At 40.1% G+C, this 17605-nt stretch overlaps 1 protein-coding gene across 1 annotated transcript in view; it reads right to left on the bottom strand.

The window, feature by feature from the left end:
• Positions 1-17605, bottom strand: part of KIF6 (kinesin family member 6) — a 383773-nt gene that overhangs the window by 188816 nt on the left and 177352 nt on the right. Inside the window, exons 11-13 of the mRNA XM_064360441.1 lie at positions 15493-15598; positions 14232-14370; positions 9418-9636 (exon numbers count right to left, since the gene is read on the bottom strand). Of these exons, the coding sequence (XP_064216511.1) occupies positions 9418-9636; positions 14232-14370; positions 15493-15598 (464 nt within the window). The remainder of the gene's footprint in view (positions 1-9417; positions 9637-14231; positions 14371-15492; positions 15599-17605) is intronic.

The following is a 17605-nucleotide window of genomic DNA, read 5'->3' as shown; positions in this document are numbered from 1 at the left end:
AAAGAAGAAACCAACAGCAACCCTTACTGTTCTGCAGCCGCCACAGGTGATCCCCGGGCAAGCAGGGTATGGAGTGGACCTCCAGCAGGCCTACAGCAGAGGGGCCTGACTGTTAGAAGGAAAACTAAAAAACAGAAAAAATAACTTCATCATCAACAAAAAGGATGTCCACTTAGAGACCCCATCCAAAAGTCACCAACTACAAAGACCACAGGTAGATAAATCCACAAAGATGGGAAGAAACCAGCGCAAAAAGGATAAAGACACCCAAAACCAGAATGCCTCTCCTCCTCCAAGGGATCATAACTCCTCACCAGCAAGGGAACAAGGCTGGATGGAGAATGAGTCTGATGAATGGACAGAAACAGGCTTCAGAAAGTGGGTAATAACAAACTTCTCAGAGCTAAAAGAACATGTTCTAACCCAATGCAAAGAAACTAAGAACCTTGAAAAAAGGTTTGACAAAATGCTAAAGAGAATAAACAGCTTAGAGAAGAATATAAATGACTTAATGGAGCTGAAAAACACAACATGAGAACTTGGCGAAGCATACACAAGTTTCAATAGCCAAATCGACCAAACAGAAGAAAGGATATTAGAGCAATGAAATAAAATGAGAAGGCAAGATTAGAGAAAAAAAGAGTAAAAACAAATGAACAAAGCCTCCAAGAAATATGGAATTATGTGAAAAGACCTAATCTACATTTGGTAGGTGTATGTGAATGTGACAGAGAGAATGAATCCAAGCTGGAAAACACTCTTCAGGATATTATCCAGGAGAACTTCCCCAATTTAGCAAGGCAAGCCAATATTCAAGTCCAGGAAATACAGAGAACACAAAAAAGATATTCCTCAAGAAGAGCAACCCCAAGGCACATAATCATCATATTCACCAGGGTTGAAATGAAGGAGAAAATGCTGAGGGCAGCCAGAGAGAAAGGTCAGGTTACCCACAAAGGGAAGCCCACCAGATTCACAGCGGATCTCTCGGCAGAAACTCTACAAGCCAGAAGAGAGTGGGGGCCAATATTTAACATCCTTAAAGAAAAGAAGTTTCAACCTAGAATTTCATACCCAGCGAAACTAAGCTTCATGATTGAAGGAGAAATAAAATCCTTTACAAACAAGCAATTGCCCAGAGATTTCATCACCACCAGGCCTGCCTTGCAAGAGCTCCTGAAAGAAGCACTAAAGATAGAAAGGAACAACCAGTACTGGCCAATCCAAAGATGTGCCAAATGGTAAAGAGCATCAACACAATGAAGACACTGTGTCAACTAACGGGCAAAACAACCAGCTGGCATCAAAATGGCAGGATCAAATTCACACATAACAATATTAACTTTAAATGTAAATGGGCTAAATGCCTCAATCAAAAGACACAGACTGGAAAATTGGATAAAAAGTCAAGACCCATTGGTGTGCTGTACCCAGGAAACCCATGTCACATGCAAGGATACACATAGACTCAAAATAAAGCGATGGAGAAAGATCTACCAAGCAAATGGAGAGCAAAAAAAAAGCTTGAGTTGCAATCCTAGGCTTTGATAAAATAGACTTTAAACCAACAAAGATCAAAAGAGACAAAGAAGGGCATTACATAATGGTAAAAGAAACAATGCAACAAGAAGAGCTAACGATCCTAAATATATATGCACCCAATACAGGAGCACCCAAATACATAAAGCAAGTTCTTAATGACCTACAAAGAGACTTAGACTCCCACACAATAATAATGGGAGACTTTAACACTCCACTGTCAATATTAGACAGATCAACGAGACAGAAAATTAACAAGGATATCCAGGACTTGAACTCAGACCCGGACTAAGCAATCCTAATAGACATTTACAGAACTCTCCACCCCAAATTCACAGAATACACATTCTTCTCAGCACCACATCACACCCACTCTAAAACTGACCATATAATTGGAAGTAAATCACTCCTCAGCAAATGTAAAAGAATGGAAATCATAACAAACAGTCTCTCAGACCACATTGCAATCAAATTAGAACTCAGGATTAAGAAACTCAGAACTGCACAACTTCATGGAATCTGAACAACTGCTCTTGAATGATGACTAGATAAAAAATGAAACGAAGGCAGAAATAAAGATGTTCTTCAAAACCAACAAGAACGAAGATACAATGTACCAGAATCTCTGGGACACATTTAAAGCAGTGTCTAGAGGAAAATTTATAGCAATAAGTGCCCACATGAAAAGCAAGGAAAGACCTAAAATCGACACCCTATTGTGAAAATTGAAAGAGCTACATGAGCAAGGTCAAAAAAACTCAAAAGCTAGCAGAAGACAAGAAATAACTAAGATCAGAGCAGAACTGAAGGAGATAGAGACACAAAAACCCTTCAAAAAAATTAATAAATCCAAGAGATGGTTTTTTTGAAAAGATCAACAAAATAGGTAGGCTGCTAGCTAGATTAATAAAAAAGAAAAGAGAGAAGAATCAAATAGATACAATAAAAAACGATAAAGGGGATATCACCACAGATTCCATAGAAATACAAACTGCCATCAGAGATTATTACAAACAACTCTATGCATATAAACCAGTAAACCTGGAAGAAATGGATGAATTCCTGGACAATTGCACCCTCCTACGCCTAAAGCAGGAAGAAGTCAAAACCCTGAATAGACCAATAGCAAGGGCTAAAGTTGAGGCAGCAATTAACAGACTACCAACCAAAAAAAGCCCAGGTCCAGATGGGTTCACAGCCGAATTCTACCAGACATACAAAGAGGAGCTGGTACCACTCCTGAAACCATTCCAAACAATCCAAAAAGAGGGAATCCTTCCCAAATCATTTAATGAGACCAATATCATCCTGATAACAAAATCCAGCAGAGACTCAACAAGAAAAGAAAACTTCAGGCCAATATCCACGATGAACATAGATGCAAAAATCTTCAATAAAATACTGGCAAACCGATTGCAACAGCACATCAAAAAGCTCATCCATCACTATAAAGTAGGCTTCATCCCAAGGATGCAAGACGGGTTCAACACACACAAGCCTACAAACGTAATCCAACACATTAACAGAACCAAAGACAAAAACCACATGATTATCTCAATAGATACAGAGAAGGCCTTTGAGAAAATTCAACAGCCCTTTATGCTAAAAACTCTCAATAAACTAGGTATCGACGGAATGTATCTCAAAATAATAAAAGCTATTTATAACAAACCAACAGCCAATATCATACTGAATGGGCCCAAACTGGAAGCATTCCCTTTGAAATCTGGCACTAGACAAGGATGCCCTCTCTCACCACTCCTATTCAACATAGTATTGGAAGTTCTGGCCAGAGCAATCAGGTAAGAAAAAGAAATAAAGGGTGTTCAATTAGGAAAGAAGGAAGTCAAATTGTCTCTATTTGCAGATGACTTGATTATATATTTAGAAGTTCCCATTGTCTCAGCCGAAAACCTCATGAGACTGATAAGCTACTTCAGCAAAGTCTCAGGATACAAAATCAACGTGCAGAAATCACAAGCATTCCTATACACCAATAACGAATTTAAAGAGAGCCAAATCAAGAATGACTGTCATTCACAATTGCTACAAAGAGAACAAAATACCTAGGAATACAACTAACAAAGGATGTAAAGGACCTCTTCAAGGAGAACTACAAACCACTGCTCAATGAAATAAGAGAGGACACAAACAGATGGAAAAACATTCCATGCTCATGGTTAGGAAGAATCAATATCATGAAAATGGCCATACTGCCCAAAGTAATTTACAGATTCAACACTATCCCCGTCAAGCTACCTATGACTCTCTTCACAGAACTGGAGAAAACCACCTTAAACTTCATACAGAACCAAAAGAGAGCCCACATAGCCAAGTCAATTCTAAGCAAAAAGAACAAAGCTGGAGGCATCATGCTACCTGACTTCAAACTATACTACAAGGCTACAGTAATCAAAACAGCATGGTACTGGTACCAACAGAGATATAAACCAGTGGAACAGAACAGAGGCCTCAGAGGCAATGTCACACATCTACAACCATCTGATCTTTGACAAATCTGACAAAAACAAGCAATGGGGAAAGGATTCCCTGTTTAATAAATGGTGTTGGGAAAACTGGCTAGCCATGTGCAGAAAGCAGAAACTGGATCCATTCCTGACACCTTACACTAAAATTAACTCTAGATGGATTAGAGACTTAAATATAAGACCTAACACCATAAAAACTCTACAAGAAAACCTAGGCAAAACCATTCAGGACATAGGCATAGGCAAGGACTTCATGACTAAAACACCAAAAGCATTGACAACAAAAGCCAAAATAGACAAATGGGATCTAATTAAACTCCAGAACTTCTGCAGAGCAAAAGAAACAATCATTAGAGTGAATCGGCAACCAACAGGATGGGAAAAAATTTTTGCAATCTACCCATCTGACAAAGGGCTAATATCCAGAATCTACAAAGAACTAAAACAGATTTACAAGAAACAAACAAACCCATTCAAAAGTATGCAAAGGATATGAACAGACACTTTTCAAAAGAAGACATATATGAGGCCAACAAACATATGAAAAAAATGCTCATCATCACTGGTCATTAGAGAAATGCAAATCAAAACCACTTTGAGATACCATCTCATGCCAGTTAGAATGGCGATCATTAAAAAATCTGGAGACAGCAGATGCTGGGGAGGATGTGGAGAAATAGGATCACTTTTACACTGTTGGTGAGAGTGCAAATTAGTTCAACCATTGTGGAAGTGTGGCAATTCCTCAGGGACCTAGAAATTCCATTTAACCCAGCAATCCCATTACTGGGTATATATCCAAAGGATTATAAATTGTTCTACTGTAAAGACACACGCACACATATGTTCACTGAGGCCCTGTTTACAAAAGCAAAGACCAGGAACCAACCCAAATGCCCATTGATGATAGACTGGACAAGGAAAATGTGGTGCATATACACCATGGAATACTATGCAGCCATTAAAAAATGATGAGTTCACGTCCTTTGTAGGGACCTGGATGAATCTGGAAACCATCATTCTCAGCAAACTGATACAAGAACAGAAAATCAAACACCACATGTTCTCACTCCTAGGTGGATGTTGAACAATGAGAACACATGGACACAGGGAGGGGAGCATCACGCACAGGGGTCTGTTGGGGGGAAATAGGGGAGGGACAGCAAGGGGTAGGGAGTTGGGGAGGGATAACATGGGGAGAAATGCCAGATATAGGTGACAGTGATGGAGGCAGCAAACCACCTTGCCATGTATGTACCTATGCAACAATCCTGCATGTTCTGCACATGTACCCCAGACCGTAAAGTGCAATAATATAAATATATATGAAAGAAAAAAAATGGGTGACCTGATAGACATTTCTCTAAAGAAGACATACAAATATTCAAATTATTCTTTAAGACTGGAATGTTATGAAATGTTCTTTCTTCCATCTTTGAATGTCCAAATTCTGCCCATCCTTTGAGATTTAACTTTCCTGTCACTTGCTCTGAAATGCTTTTCTCAATCTACTTATTAAATCCTCCCCTTCTCCTTTGAATTCCCACAGTATTTTTTCCAATTCCTGCTTAGAGCACTTGTTATTTTAGTTTCTGCTTTTTGGATACAAAGCCAGCCTCCACTGTTTAAATGTAAGCCTCCCAAACCAGAGACCCATTCTTAGTTCACCTTGGCATTGCCTACAACATGTACCCGGGCCTTTACTAAGGCCCTACACAGCAGGGACTCAACAAATTCTCGTAGTGTAGGAGATAAGGGTTTGGAGCCTCCAAGCTACAGCTTTGGCTTTCATTTCACCTTTTAAAATGCCAGTGGCATCATCTGTGATGAGTGGGTTCTGTTGGCATCTCAAAGAGTTAAAGGAGGCGGTGAGTCAGCAGGGCTTTCGGAATACTGACTGGTTCCAGGTGACTATTTAGAACAGGCAGTCGGAAAAACTAAAACAGAATTTTTTTAAAAAAAACTCAACCTTAAAACTCCTCCTATTTTAACGCGAACAATACAACTCTTTCCAAACTACGGAGCTGAACAATCCCCCTCATTATTTCAATGAAACAAAAACAGACATTTAAACTCCAAAACAACAACAAAAAGCCCCAAGTTCCTAACCTTCCTTGGCCTTGTCAGGCTGCTTGTGCAATGACTCTGCAGGGCTCTCTAGGGGACCATGAATTTGGTTTCATTTTCTAATTCGAAGGGAGTTATTTTCAGTGTAAAGTGGTAAAGTGGAGGTGAATGGGAGATGGGAGAGGGTTGTCAAAGGGGAGACAGTTTCACAACAGTTTCAGAGATGGTCAGATTTACTTACTTTCTTCATTAGAAGCAGTCCTGGGGACAGTTAATAGAAAATGATAACACTGACATAGGCGGAATTACTTTCAAAACAACATACGTATTGAATTTTTTTTTGTTTTGGTTTAGTTTATATAAGCTTCTTGTATATAAAATAATGCAGTAATAAAAGCCTGATCAGCTCCTAAAATCTTAAACATTGTAATGAACTATCCCATTACCTGTTGCTTTGCCGCCATGATTCATCCACAACAATTTTCATCCTATATGTAGTTTTGCCAAAAAAAAAAAGAAAAATCAATCCCCAATGAATCCCTTCCCCAAATGGTTAGATCATTATCAGTCCATTTGCGAGCCACCTCTGTTTACATTGGTAGAACTACATCCAATGACAGTTAAAACAACTAAAAAACCTTTTCAAATAGAAGGCTCTTCTCCAAACCTTTAACCTCATTTGTACTTGGTCTTTACAAAAAATTTCCATTATTTTTTCAGTGATTTTCTATTCAAGTAAACTTATTTCATCCTCCAAACAAAACTACAGTCTGTCTCAATAGCAATATCAAGGGAGGAAAAGAGTTACTCAAAGCCTTGACTATAATTATAAGGAAGGAGAGTGATTATAAGATGCTGTGGGGAAGAAGAATTATGACAAGGGAGATGGTGTGGGCAAGAAGACATAGAAATAGAAAAGGTCTGGCACACAACAAGGGGCTGGGCAGTGATATCTGAGGCCATTTCTGCATGAGTATAATAGTGTGTGTCTTTGGAAAAGGCCATTAAACATAGCTCCCTCTATCATGAGCCATAAGGCTCTAACATGAGTACTGATTTTATTTCAGCAGAGATGCCAATCCCATGCTCTCTAGAGCCAACAATGTCAATTGGGGAAATTGTGGGGCCAGGAAAGGCATTCACTGTTCCTTATCTCCATGAAAAGCCTCGCCGGCCACCCAGACACTTGGGGGCCAATCCTCACCCTTACCTGCAACATCCAATCTGCCACCGATCTCTGTCCACTTGACCTCATAAATGCTTCTGATGCCCCTGCCTCTCTCTCATCATCCCCATCCTTTAGCCTGGCCTGCTGCCATGGCCTCCTAACTGGTCATGCAGTCTTAGTGTCCTCTGCTAATCCCTTCTGCCCATGTCAATCAACCTGTCTTCCCAGCCTCTCACTCTCCAGATCCTAACCAGACCTGGCTTTTGTACTTCCTAAAATGCTCCTTTCCACCACAAAGGCCTGGAAAGCTATTCAAGCCACTGATTCTTTCTGCTTGCAGTATTCCTTCTAGCCACATCTCTACCTTTACTCCCCTTTTGGAACTTTTCTAGTTTTTACTGGAAGTTGGGTTCTTAGTATGTGCTTTCTCAGTAATATAGACGTGTACTTTTGTAATTGATTGTTCTTTTTTTTTTTTTTGAGACCGAGTTTCGCTTTTGTTGACCAGGCTGAAGTGCAATGGTGCGATCTCGGCTCACTGCAACCTCCACCTCCTGGATACAAGCGATTCTCCTGCCCCAGCCTCCAGAGAAGCTGAAATTACAAGTATGTGCCACCACACCTGGCTAATTTTGTATTTTTATTAGAGATGGGGCTTCTCCATATTGGTCAGAACTCCCGACCTCAGGTGATCTGCCCGCCTTGGCCTCCCAAAGTGTTCTCTTCCCTGTCAGTCTGTACATACTCTGAGGTCAGAGTCTGCATTTGCCCGTGTATGCTTTCCTCTGTAATATGAAATAAAACAAGAACTTATAGGATAAAGATTAAATGAGTTAATCCAGGCAGAGAACTTAGAATAGTACCTGATGTATATAGGGGCTATGTAAGCTGTGGCTATTATAATACTAATTAGCACTATGCCTAGGATAAAGCATGCACTCTATAAACATTCATCGAATGAAAGAGGAATGAATAAATGAATGAATAAATTAATGAATTCAGCAATCCAAATGGCCACTTTTTTTTCCCCAACCAGCAAAGATGTATAGAAAACTACCACAGGGAGGAATTATTGATCTTCATTAATAATTCCACTGCCATCATGATAAATGGTAAATAGCATTTTTGGTTTCCTGGGATTTTGAGTTCGTTCTACTGTGTTGCTGAAAAAAATATTCAAAGCAAAGAGATATGGAATTAAGAGATAAAGAAATGTAATGTCACAATATATATTTCCATGCTTCTCAATCTTGCCTTAACTAAAATATGTGCTTCTTAATGAGCACCACACTGCTTAATTATTCCCAGACTGAATCCTTCAGAAAACCACGAGTGTCAGGTAGACCATTCCACACATCTTTATACAAAAAATTTCAACTTCGGTTGCCAAAAAGGTAAGGGCTTTGCCCATTTGTTCCAGTACATTCCATAGGTCTGATTCCTCAATGTCTTTAAGGGAAAGGCATCAGCCACCTGTGTGCACATCATGCTCTGATGGCCTAACAGAAACATACATGAATGAACTTGGGCTCCCAGCACAGTCTGTAGTAGCAGGACTGCCACACCATTCAAAAGCTGGAAACAGGAAAGGTGGCTCTGAGTTAGCCCAACCCCGCCAAATGCTATTATCTGACAAAATTTTCTTAATTTATTGTCATTTAACATTGTGGTAATTTTTTAAATAGTTTTCCTGCAGGTAGCTCATTTGGATTTAGAAATAAACACTGCATCATCATCACATCAGCAATATCTGATCTTATTCTTTCCCTCCCATATCAGAGAAAGGTTTTTGTTCCATTTCGCTAAAGTTAACTTTTTTACTCTTTCCCTGAACCCATCTATTATACTGCTGAATTCTGTGAAAATTCATACTTGGGAATAGAGGCAGCAAACCACCTGGTTGTGTATGCACCTATGCAACAACCTTCACATGTACCCCAGAACCTAAAGTAAAAAAAAAAAAGAATCATACTTGGTTGCTCTCAGTTCAGTCATCAGTTTGGGAAACTGGTATTTAAGAGAATTTATAGTTATGAAAAATAATTCTAACAAAGAAATTGTTTGAGCTTTCATCCTGATACATTTAAGACTAAAGGGTGCTACACTGAAATCCATTACAGACAATGAGAAATATTGGAAATTTAGTCAACTGACCTGTTTTCTGGTGGAGCAAACTGGATCTGTACCCCAAAGTGCTGAAGTCCTGGGCCTGCGAGGGAGCTGAGGATAGTGGCATTCTTTGGCCTTCTTCTGGGTTTCCCGGGGGGAAGGGTGGGCTCTGGGAGTGTCTGAATTCACGTCTATCCTTGGCAGGCAAGTAGAGAACCTCCTGAACTTTCTTCTTTTCTTTTTTTAACATGTTGACCAGGATATCTGAAAGTTGACTTAAGGATTTAATGACTGATGCTAGCTTATAGTAATCAAAACATGAATGTCCCAAGTGTCATTAACGTGCCTAACATTTGCTATTTATCATGTGGCAAAGACTCACTGAAGGAAGGCTTCAATTTCCTGAAGCCCTATATATAGTTATGGAGAATTTAGGAGGCTTTCTTTCAATATAGCACCATTATATGAAAAATTAGCAAACCCAAGGACTTTAAAATGTTCTGAGTTTAAACCAGGTACATCTTAACAATGTTATGAAAGTGCTTATAAAAAGTCAAATGAAGGCTGAATAGCAGCAGACAATAGACTATGTAAACATTTTCCCAGATAAAAGGTGAATTTACTTACATAGCCTATGTATACATATCAGCCCCCTGCTGCTCAGGAGGCAGCAGAAGAGCAGAGAGGGAGAATGGTGAAACTCACCCAGCTGGCAGATCAGCCATCTTCCTCCTGGTGGCCAGTGCAGTGACAAAGGTGCAGTCAGAGCACTCCAAGCTCAACACATGCTTATGTAGAGTACCTTCAGATGAGGGCTTTTTCAGCCACTAGTTTTTGTTCTCAAATGGAACTGAAAAGAAGTGAATTATTAGCACAGACATATCATTTTAAAATGCACCTTTTGGAGGCCATTGAGATATGTCTGGACCATTGATGATAAAGGATAAAACCACTCCCCTCTACCCTACTTTGCGTTCATTCTGGGCTCAAGATGCCTAGAACTCTAAGAGATTTTTGTCCAATCTGCTAAAAGGAATGACTAGAATCCCTATTGAGAATCTCAGAACTCTAATTGCATATGTGGTAAGATGAATTCAATGCCTTAGCATCCCTAGAGAAGGCTCATTAAAATGGGAGTCTAAATGTGCGATGGTGTGGGAGAGAACACTGCTACTTAGAAAGGGGGAGAGGTACCCAGATTATATTTATTCTTGGGCAAGCAGCGTGGAAGTCATTCGACATTCACCTTCCTCCTCAGCTTTAACTCCCACTTGGTGATTTCTGGGAGCATAATCAGTTTTTCTCTCTCTGATGTGGCTTCCATTCCTTGCCCCAAAACAACATGTACTTACCAAAAATGTTCACAGCTTCTTAGTGTCTAAGCATTAACACGACAGAGAAGATGAGGGCTCTGGCCCAATGCGCTGCTCCTCTTTGTATGGAACTGATTACCAATGTCATCATACCCTTCCACTGGTTCACACACTGCAATGGCAATATCCATTTGCTCACTCAGTCAGTGATATTTGCTGAAGCTTGAGCTATAGATGCCAGGCCCTGTTCTAGGCATGGGTATAGAGCAATGACAAGGCAGACTAGTTTCTTGCTCTCATGAAGCAGATGTCTTACTGGGGAAAGAGATCTCACACATGTGTGCATGCACACGCACACACACACAATGTCAGAGTGCCAGATATCTAATTTGAAGAAGCTCAAGGGTGACTGGGTGGCTGCTCTACATTGGGTGCTACAAAAGGCCTAAGAGTGATCTTTAAGCTGAGATCTGATCCATTAGAATAACCAGCCAGAAGAAGAGCATCTACGCAGAGGAAATGGTGAAATCCCTAAAGAGGAAACAGGCCCAGCGGTGGCTCATAATACTGCAATCCTGTGATCCCACATCATACAATGCACAGGACAGATCCCGCAATGAGGATTATCCAGCTGCAAATGTCGATAGTGCCAAAGCTGAGGAACCTCGTGTTAGAGGAACAAAAAGAAGGTAACTGTGACTGAAGCAGAGCACACATGGGATGAGGCGTGAGAAATGATGTTGGGGGTGGGCAGGGCAAGATCCCCCAGGGCCTTGTAAACCAGAGCAAGGAGTTTGGTTTCATTCTAAGTATCATGCGAAGGCCCTTGAAGATTTTCATGAGAATAATGATGCATTCTGACGTACCTGTCATAAAGATCACAATATGAATCTATCTTCCGTGCTGCCTTCCTTCTTCTCACCTTTCCCCTGCCTTCTTGTCCTCCCCACTCCCATTTACGGGAGTGGCCTTGGTGCCAAGCACTTTGCAGGGTAATGAATCCTGCTGTCATATATTTTGTGAAGGGGTGTGTGAACGTCGTTCAAACTAAGGTTGTCACTGACAGGACATCATTTTCACTCCCTTTCCAAGAAGATCTGATGTTGTTCACAATCATTTGGGTGCATGACTGTCTTGTGTTAAACTCAATTATAATTGCTTTTTTATTTCCTAGAAGCTAGATCTTTCCCATTTGTTGTGTCACAGTCTTAGCCTTCTGGATTCTACAAAGAAAGACATGAAAACATCCTCCCATCCGACTCCGCGTAACTGTGAAACTTCAGGAGTCTTTCTTGGTCGTTGATCTTTGATAAGCACAGCTTTGGGATGATTGAATCTTAGCTGCTATTCTTCCTTCTTCTGAGCTTACTCATTGTCGTCATAGTCATAATTTCAATTACATCACACTTGGTAGTGCTCAAAGCACTTATGGGCTTTTCTTTTTTCTTTTTTCTTTTTTTTTAGATGGAGTCTCACTCTGTCACCATGCTGGAGGGCGGTGGCATGATCTCAGCTCACTTCAACTTCCACCTCCCGGGCTCAAGTGATTCTCCTGACTCAGTCTCCCGAGTAAGCTGGGACTACAGCTTACTCCCAGCTAATTTTTATATTTTTAATAGAGACGGGGTTTCACCATGTTGGCCAGGATGGTCTTGATCTCTTGACCTCATGATCCACCTGCCTCGGCCTCCCAAAGTCCTGAGATTACAGGCGTGAGCCACCATGCCCAGCCACTCATGGGCTTTTCTCGGCAGGTCTTATGCTTCTGCTCCTGAAGAGTAAAAAGCAACTTCATTGAGTAGGTACACAGCTAATAAATGAAGAGCTAGGATTTCAATCCAGGTATGAATTGAAGTGCAGTATTCTTTCCAGTCTGACTCCCCATCATTTTGAATAAGCGTCTCAGATAGAGGGAGTGCTGTTTGAATTGCTGACAGTCAGTAAAGAATCTAGGGTAGCCCCACATGAACAGCGATGCCTGGAGTCACCACAGTGAAGGAGGGGAGGTGATGGATATCTCCCTTTCACTCTCTTTTTAAAATAAACATATAGGAACAAGCTTGGACTGTTTTTTCTCTGTCATATCTCGTTTCATCCCTCCTATATGTGCAGACATTCGTAAGCCCAGACGGGGATTAAGAAGCTGGTAGGAGCAATTAAAGGAGAAGATCCTAGACTAGGATCAAGGCCAGGAAAAGAAGCAGATCTCAGACCGGGGCTGGGGCCAGGACTGAGGTCCAGGCGGAGAGCATGCTTGGAGATGGACGGTGTAAGAGGAAGGAAAGGGAATGCAAGGGTGACAACACCGTGGGCAGCACTGACGGACGAAGGCTTGCGTTGGGGTGGGCGTAATTCTCAGCTCAACCCACTGCTCCTGGCCAGATAACAAGGCAGTTAAAACTCACTTGAATCTGACACACAGGGTCTGCTAATACTCAAGTAAAATCAGAGACCGAAGTTAATCAGGCAGCAGCCTACCTCACATTTGGTTTGTTTTTACCTCTTTATTACTGGGTTTCCTTTGTGTAGACTATTTGCATGCATTTTGCATATATAGCTGAAGCGAAAGTGTCTCTTAGTAATTTTTTTAAATGAACAAAAATATCTGTTTGTAAAGAACGGACAGAAAGGATTTCTTGTGCATGTTTAAATTCTGCAAAAGCAATGAAAATGTCAAAATCTTTTTACAAGAAGCTTGAAAGATAAAATGAGAAACAATACTGAATAATGATCTGGGAGGCCTGAGGTCCAACCAGCCTGACAGGGGCTCCTTAGAAGTAACCATTTAGTCTACAACTAGAGGCAGCACATGCTCCCATGAGCTACTACCACTCTCAGCACCCAAAATACACTGCCTCCTGGAGCCAATAAGAATTCTATCTTATATGGTACTGATCAGTTTAGCTAAAAAAAAAAAAAAAAAAAAAAAAAAAGAATTCTATCTTGAACATTCATCTATACTCACTTCCGAATTTGGGAACATTTGTAAGTGGAACTCACAGCAGTAGATCTGGCTTTTAAATAAGAAGTTAAATTTAAATCAATCTCTGCTCTTCATAAGCTAAATACCATTTGTCGTTTTTCAGCCATCATTTGAGTTTCACCCACGCACCAGCCACAAATTCTGGGCCACGGTGAGGCTGTGGTCAGCCTGGTGTCCGGTCAGCTCGCTAAAGATAACCAACCAGCTAACTTACTGGCTCGGGGCTAAAACAAAAAGAACAAACAGAGGAGCCAGACAATGTATTTTTAAAAATTAATGTTAAAAGATGGTGTAAAAAAGCTCATACTTTAAAATAAACTAAAATGTTCCTTGCAAGAGTAACCATGTCAGGCTGAAAACAAACACATTTTTTTTTCTTTTATAGAAACACTTTTTCACTAGTTGCAGTACTTTGCTGAAGGAACACTTGACTTCTCAATGGAAAGAAGCAATGTGAATTAGAAGCTAGGTAGGGAGCTCAGCCATGCGGCTCAGGAAAGACTGTTGTTTACCCCTTTCAAACCAGGAGAGAGGAAGTTTCTTCATCATTTTAGAAAGGATACTGATTTCATTATCTCTCTGCTTTAGAATATCTTGTAGCTTTCTATATTCTTCCTCTTTTAATGGTTCTTGACAGTCTTGGTCTTTGCTTTCAGAGGAGACTGTATTGTTTCCAAGGATCTTCTTGTCATTCAATAGTTTCTGTTAAATGAAATAAGAGCTTAGCATCCATATCTCTAGTCCAGATTTCTTTGTTTCTTTGACTGTTTTTCCTTTAACCATTCCCTGCACACATCAGGCATGTGTGACCTGCCTGATGGAGGTGCAATGTCTTTGTGATGAAGTTGCTTTTTTGGCTTGGCATGTTTTCTCCCTTCTACCTGCCTTCTTTTTCCTCTTCCTTCCCCATCCCCCTCAACCCCCTTGTATCTTCTCTCTCCTTCCCTAACTTGGGAAATTCCTACTCAACATTATCTCCTCTTGGACTCCTTTCCCTTTCTCTATATATCATTCCACTTAATTCACACTTTTATTCTAGTACTTATCATGTATTGTGATTATTCTTTACAACATCTGTCTTCTCCATGACTTGCTTATTAAACTCTGCCTTATCTATACCTGGCCCTTAGTAACTCACAACAAATGTTTATTATATTAATGAAGTATGCAAAAATACAAGCCAGCTAGAAGTAAAAGTGATGATATTCCCAGCCCCTCATCGTGAAAATTAAAACCTAAGGCAGAGAAAAACTGAAATATCATATGGGTATATCAAACTGTTGAAAAAATGCAGAATGCAATGCTCTTGATATAGCTTGAAATATATACATATATATAATTATATTTTGTTGCACTTTAGGTTCTGGGGTACATGTGCAGATCATGAAGGATTGTTGCACAGGTACATACATGACAATGTGGTTTGCTGCCTCCATCCCCCCGTCCCTATAGCTGGCATTTCTCCCCATGTTACCCTCCCCAACCTCCCTACCCCACACTGTCCCTCCCCTGTTCCCCCCAACAGACCCCAGTGTGTGATGCTCCCCTCAGGGAGGAAAATATATTTTTTAAAATATGGAACTATTCTATGCAGAAGGTAGAGGTTCCTGGCAAAAGAATTAGAAGTTCATGGCCTTTATTGGCAAGTAAGATATAATCTCTGAAGAAATTCAATGATAATCAGACTATTGGTTCAAAGACTGTACCATTTTCTGAGCATACAATGCTGGATCCTAACCTTCCAAGTATTGGTCAACTAGAAAAGCTTTTTTGCAGCTTGAACATGGCTGAAAATGGCTTCATTGGGGAAACATTTAAGTTTACCTTTAAATGATGAAAACAGTGATGAATTTTACGCATATCAGCGCCAACCTCTAATCTACTCTCTGGATCCTGGTCTTCCAGAAAGGATGTTATTAGTTTTTCCAGCCTAAAAATACATAATGTATAAGAAGCAACTGTGAGCTAGACGCTTTAGAAATTCTAATGGCATTACCTGGTTGGTTAACATTTAAAGTACAGGATAGTTCCACCTCTTTATAGAAGTACATATTTGACTATAAAAATTAAGGGAAAATTGACAAAGTGAAATCTGTAATGAAGCAATTATTTGACTAATTTCCAGTGAATTTTCATATGAAGCTTTCATTATAGGAATCATCTGATTTCTACACTCAATCCATTTTAGCCACTCTGAATTTCTATGCCCCTGTGCCTGGCTGCTGCATTTACTAGAAAAAGTAACAAGAATATTTTTAAAATTAATTTCACTAAAAATTCAAGCTACTCTGCCTCAGTTGGCCCCTCAGTGATGCCCCACTATCTTTTTGATCATTCCGGGTGATGTTCCATTCTTCACAGTGCCTATTCCAAATCTTTCTATAGCCCCCAAACCTACCACTACTCTTTTACAATCTGTCAGTAAAATCACGTCTCACCAGATGGAGAAAGTCACACAGACTCTTTTGTTTCCTCCTCTTTTGCCTCACTGCTCAGGCCCTCTTCCTGCTTCTGTAGATTCTGGATAATATCCTTCCTCTTTCTAAGGCCAGTCTCTCTCCTGGGCTCTCTCTCTGCTTCTTCCAGGGCATATCTAATTAAATACCTCTTTTCCCTTAATCACCTCTTCATCTCCTCTCTATACTGATTCTTTCCTCTCTGCTTACAATCATTTTGTTTTTCCTGTCCTAAAACAAAACAAAATAGAAAACAAAACACCTCCCTTTGGAGGGACCAATCACTCTATTCTAAAGTCTTAGTTTGGCTGGGTGCGATGGCTCACGCTTGTAATCCCAGCACTCTGGGAGGCTGAGGCGGGCAGATCACTTAAGGTCAGAAGTTCAAGACCAGCATGGCCAACATGGTGAAACCCTGTCTCTACTAACAACACAAAAACTAGCTAGGCAAGGTGGCACATGCCTGTAATCCCATCTACTCAGGAGGCTGAGGCAGGAGAATCACCTGAACCCAGGAGGCAGAGGTTGCAGTGAGCTGAGATCACACCACTGCAGTCCAACCTGAGCAAAAGAATAAGACCCTGTCTAAAAAAAAAAAAAAAGTTCTACTTTATTCACAGCACTGTGTGCTCGTGTAGCATTCTAGTACTTCATCTCAGAGGGAAATTCTTGGCTCTCATTTGTCTTTGTGCTTCTCGTACCCCTAACATTAGGTTCTCAATACAAATATGTTCACTAGTTACTGGATTCATTGCCATGGAAATGGTTGTCCTCTATGTTGAGATGGAACTCTTAAAAAGGAAGGTGTAAGGATGACAATCAGTATGTATGATGTTAGGTATCATAATACAGAGGCAGCATACCTTCCTAGGACTATTACTTTTGGCATCTTTTAAAGCTGTATATACATGCTTCCCTTTTGCTATTATCAGGCCACTCAAATAAGATGTAATGATTTCTATCATACAACAGCCTTGGATTTCATTTTTACCTCTTGTAATCTGTGACGTGTATCAGCTGTATATTTGCAAGTGGGAGACAATTTATACTGTAATTTTAAAGGAGTTTCTTCAGGGGAAGAGATACTTGTCATTTGCACTATTTGCTGATTGACTTTGTGTTTCCTTTTGGAATAGAGCTTCAAACCACCAGATATACAGAGAGATTTATTCCTGATACATTTTTTTAAAAATTATGTAAATTATTATGAAAATACATGCTTATGAACAAAATTCCAAACAATGCAGATGTGAATAAATTAAAAAGTGAAAACACCTCCCACTCCCTTGCCACCATCCCCCCGCCATTTAAAAAAAAATTTCGATATCTTGGGTAATCCACTATTAACAGTTGAAATATATTATTCTTATTCTTAATGAAGCAGCAGATACCTATACCTACATATTCATTTATACATTTTGGTTTTACGTTTTTACAAAAATGAGATCACACTCTGAATAATGTTTTGCACCATTATATTT

Source organism: Aotus nancymaae, unplaced genomic scaffold (assembly GCF_030222135.1).
Source record: "Aotus nancymaae isolate 86718 unplaced genomic scaffold, 86718_ANA_hifiasm-v0.15.2.pri h1tg000040l, whole genome shotgun sequence".
NCBI classification, from domain to species: domain Eukaryota; kingdom Metazoa; phylum Chordata; class Mammalia; order Primates; family Aotidae; genus Aotus; species Aotus nancymaae.
This window is presented reverse-complemented; position numbering and strand designations above follow the sequence as displayed.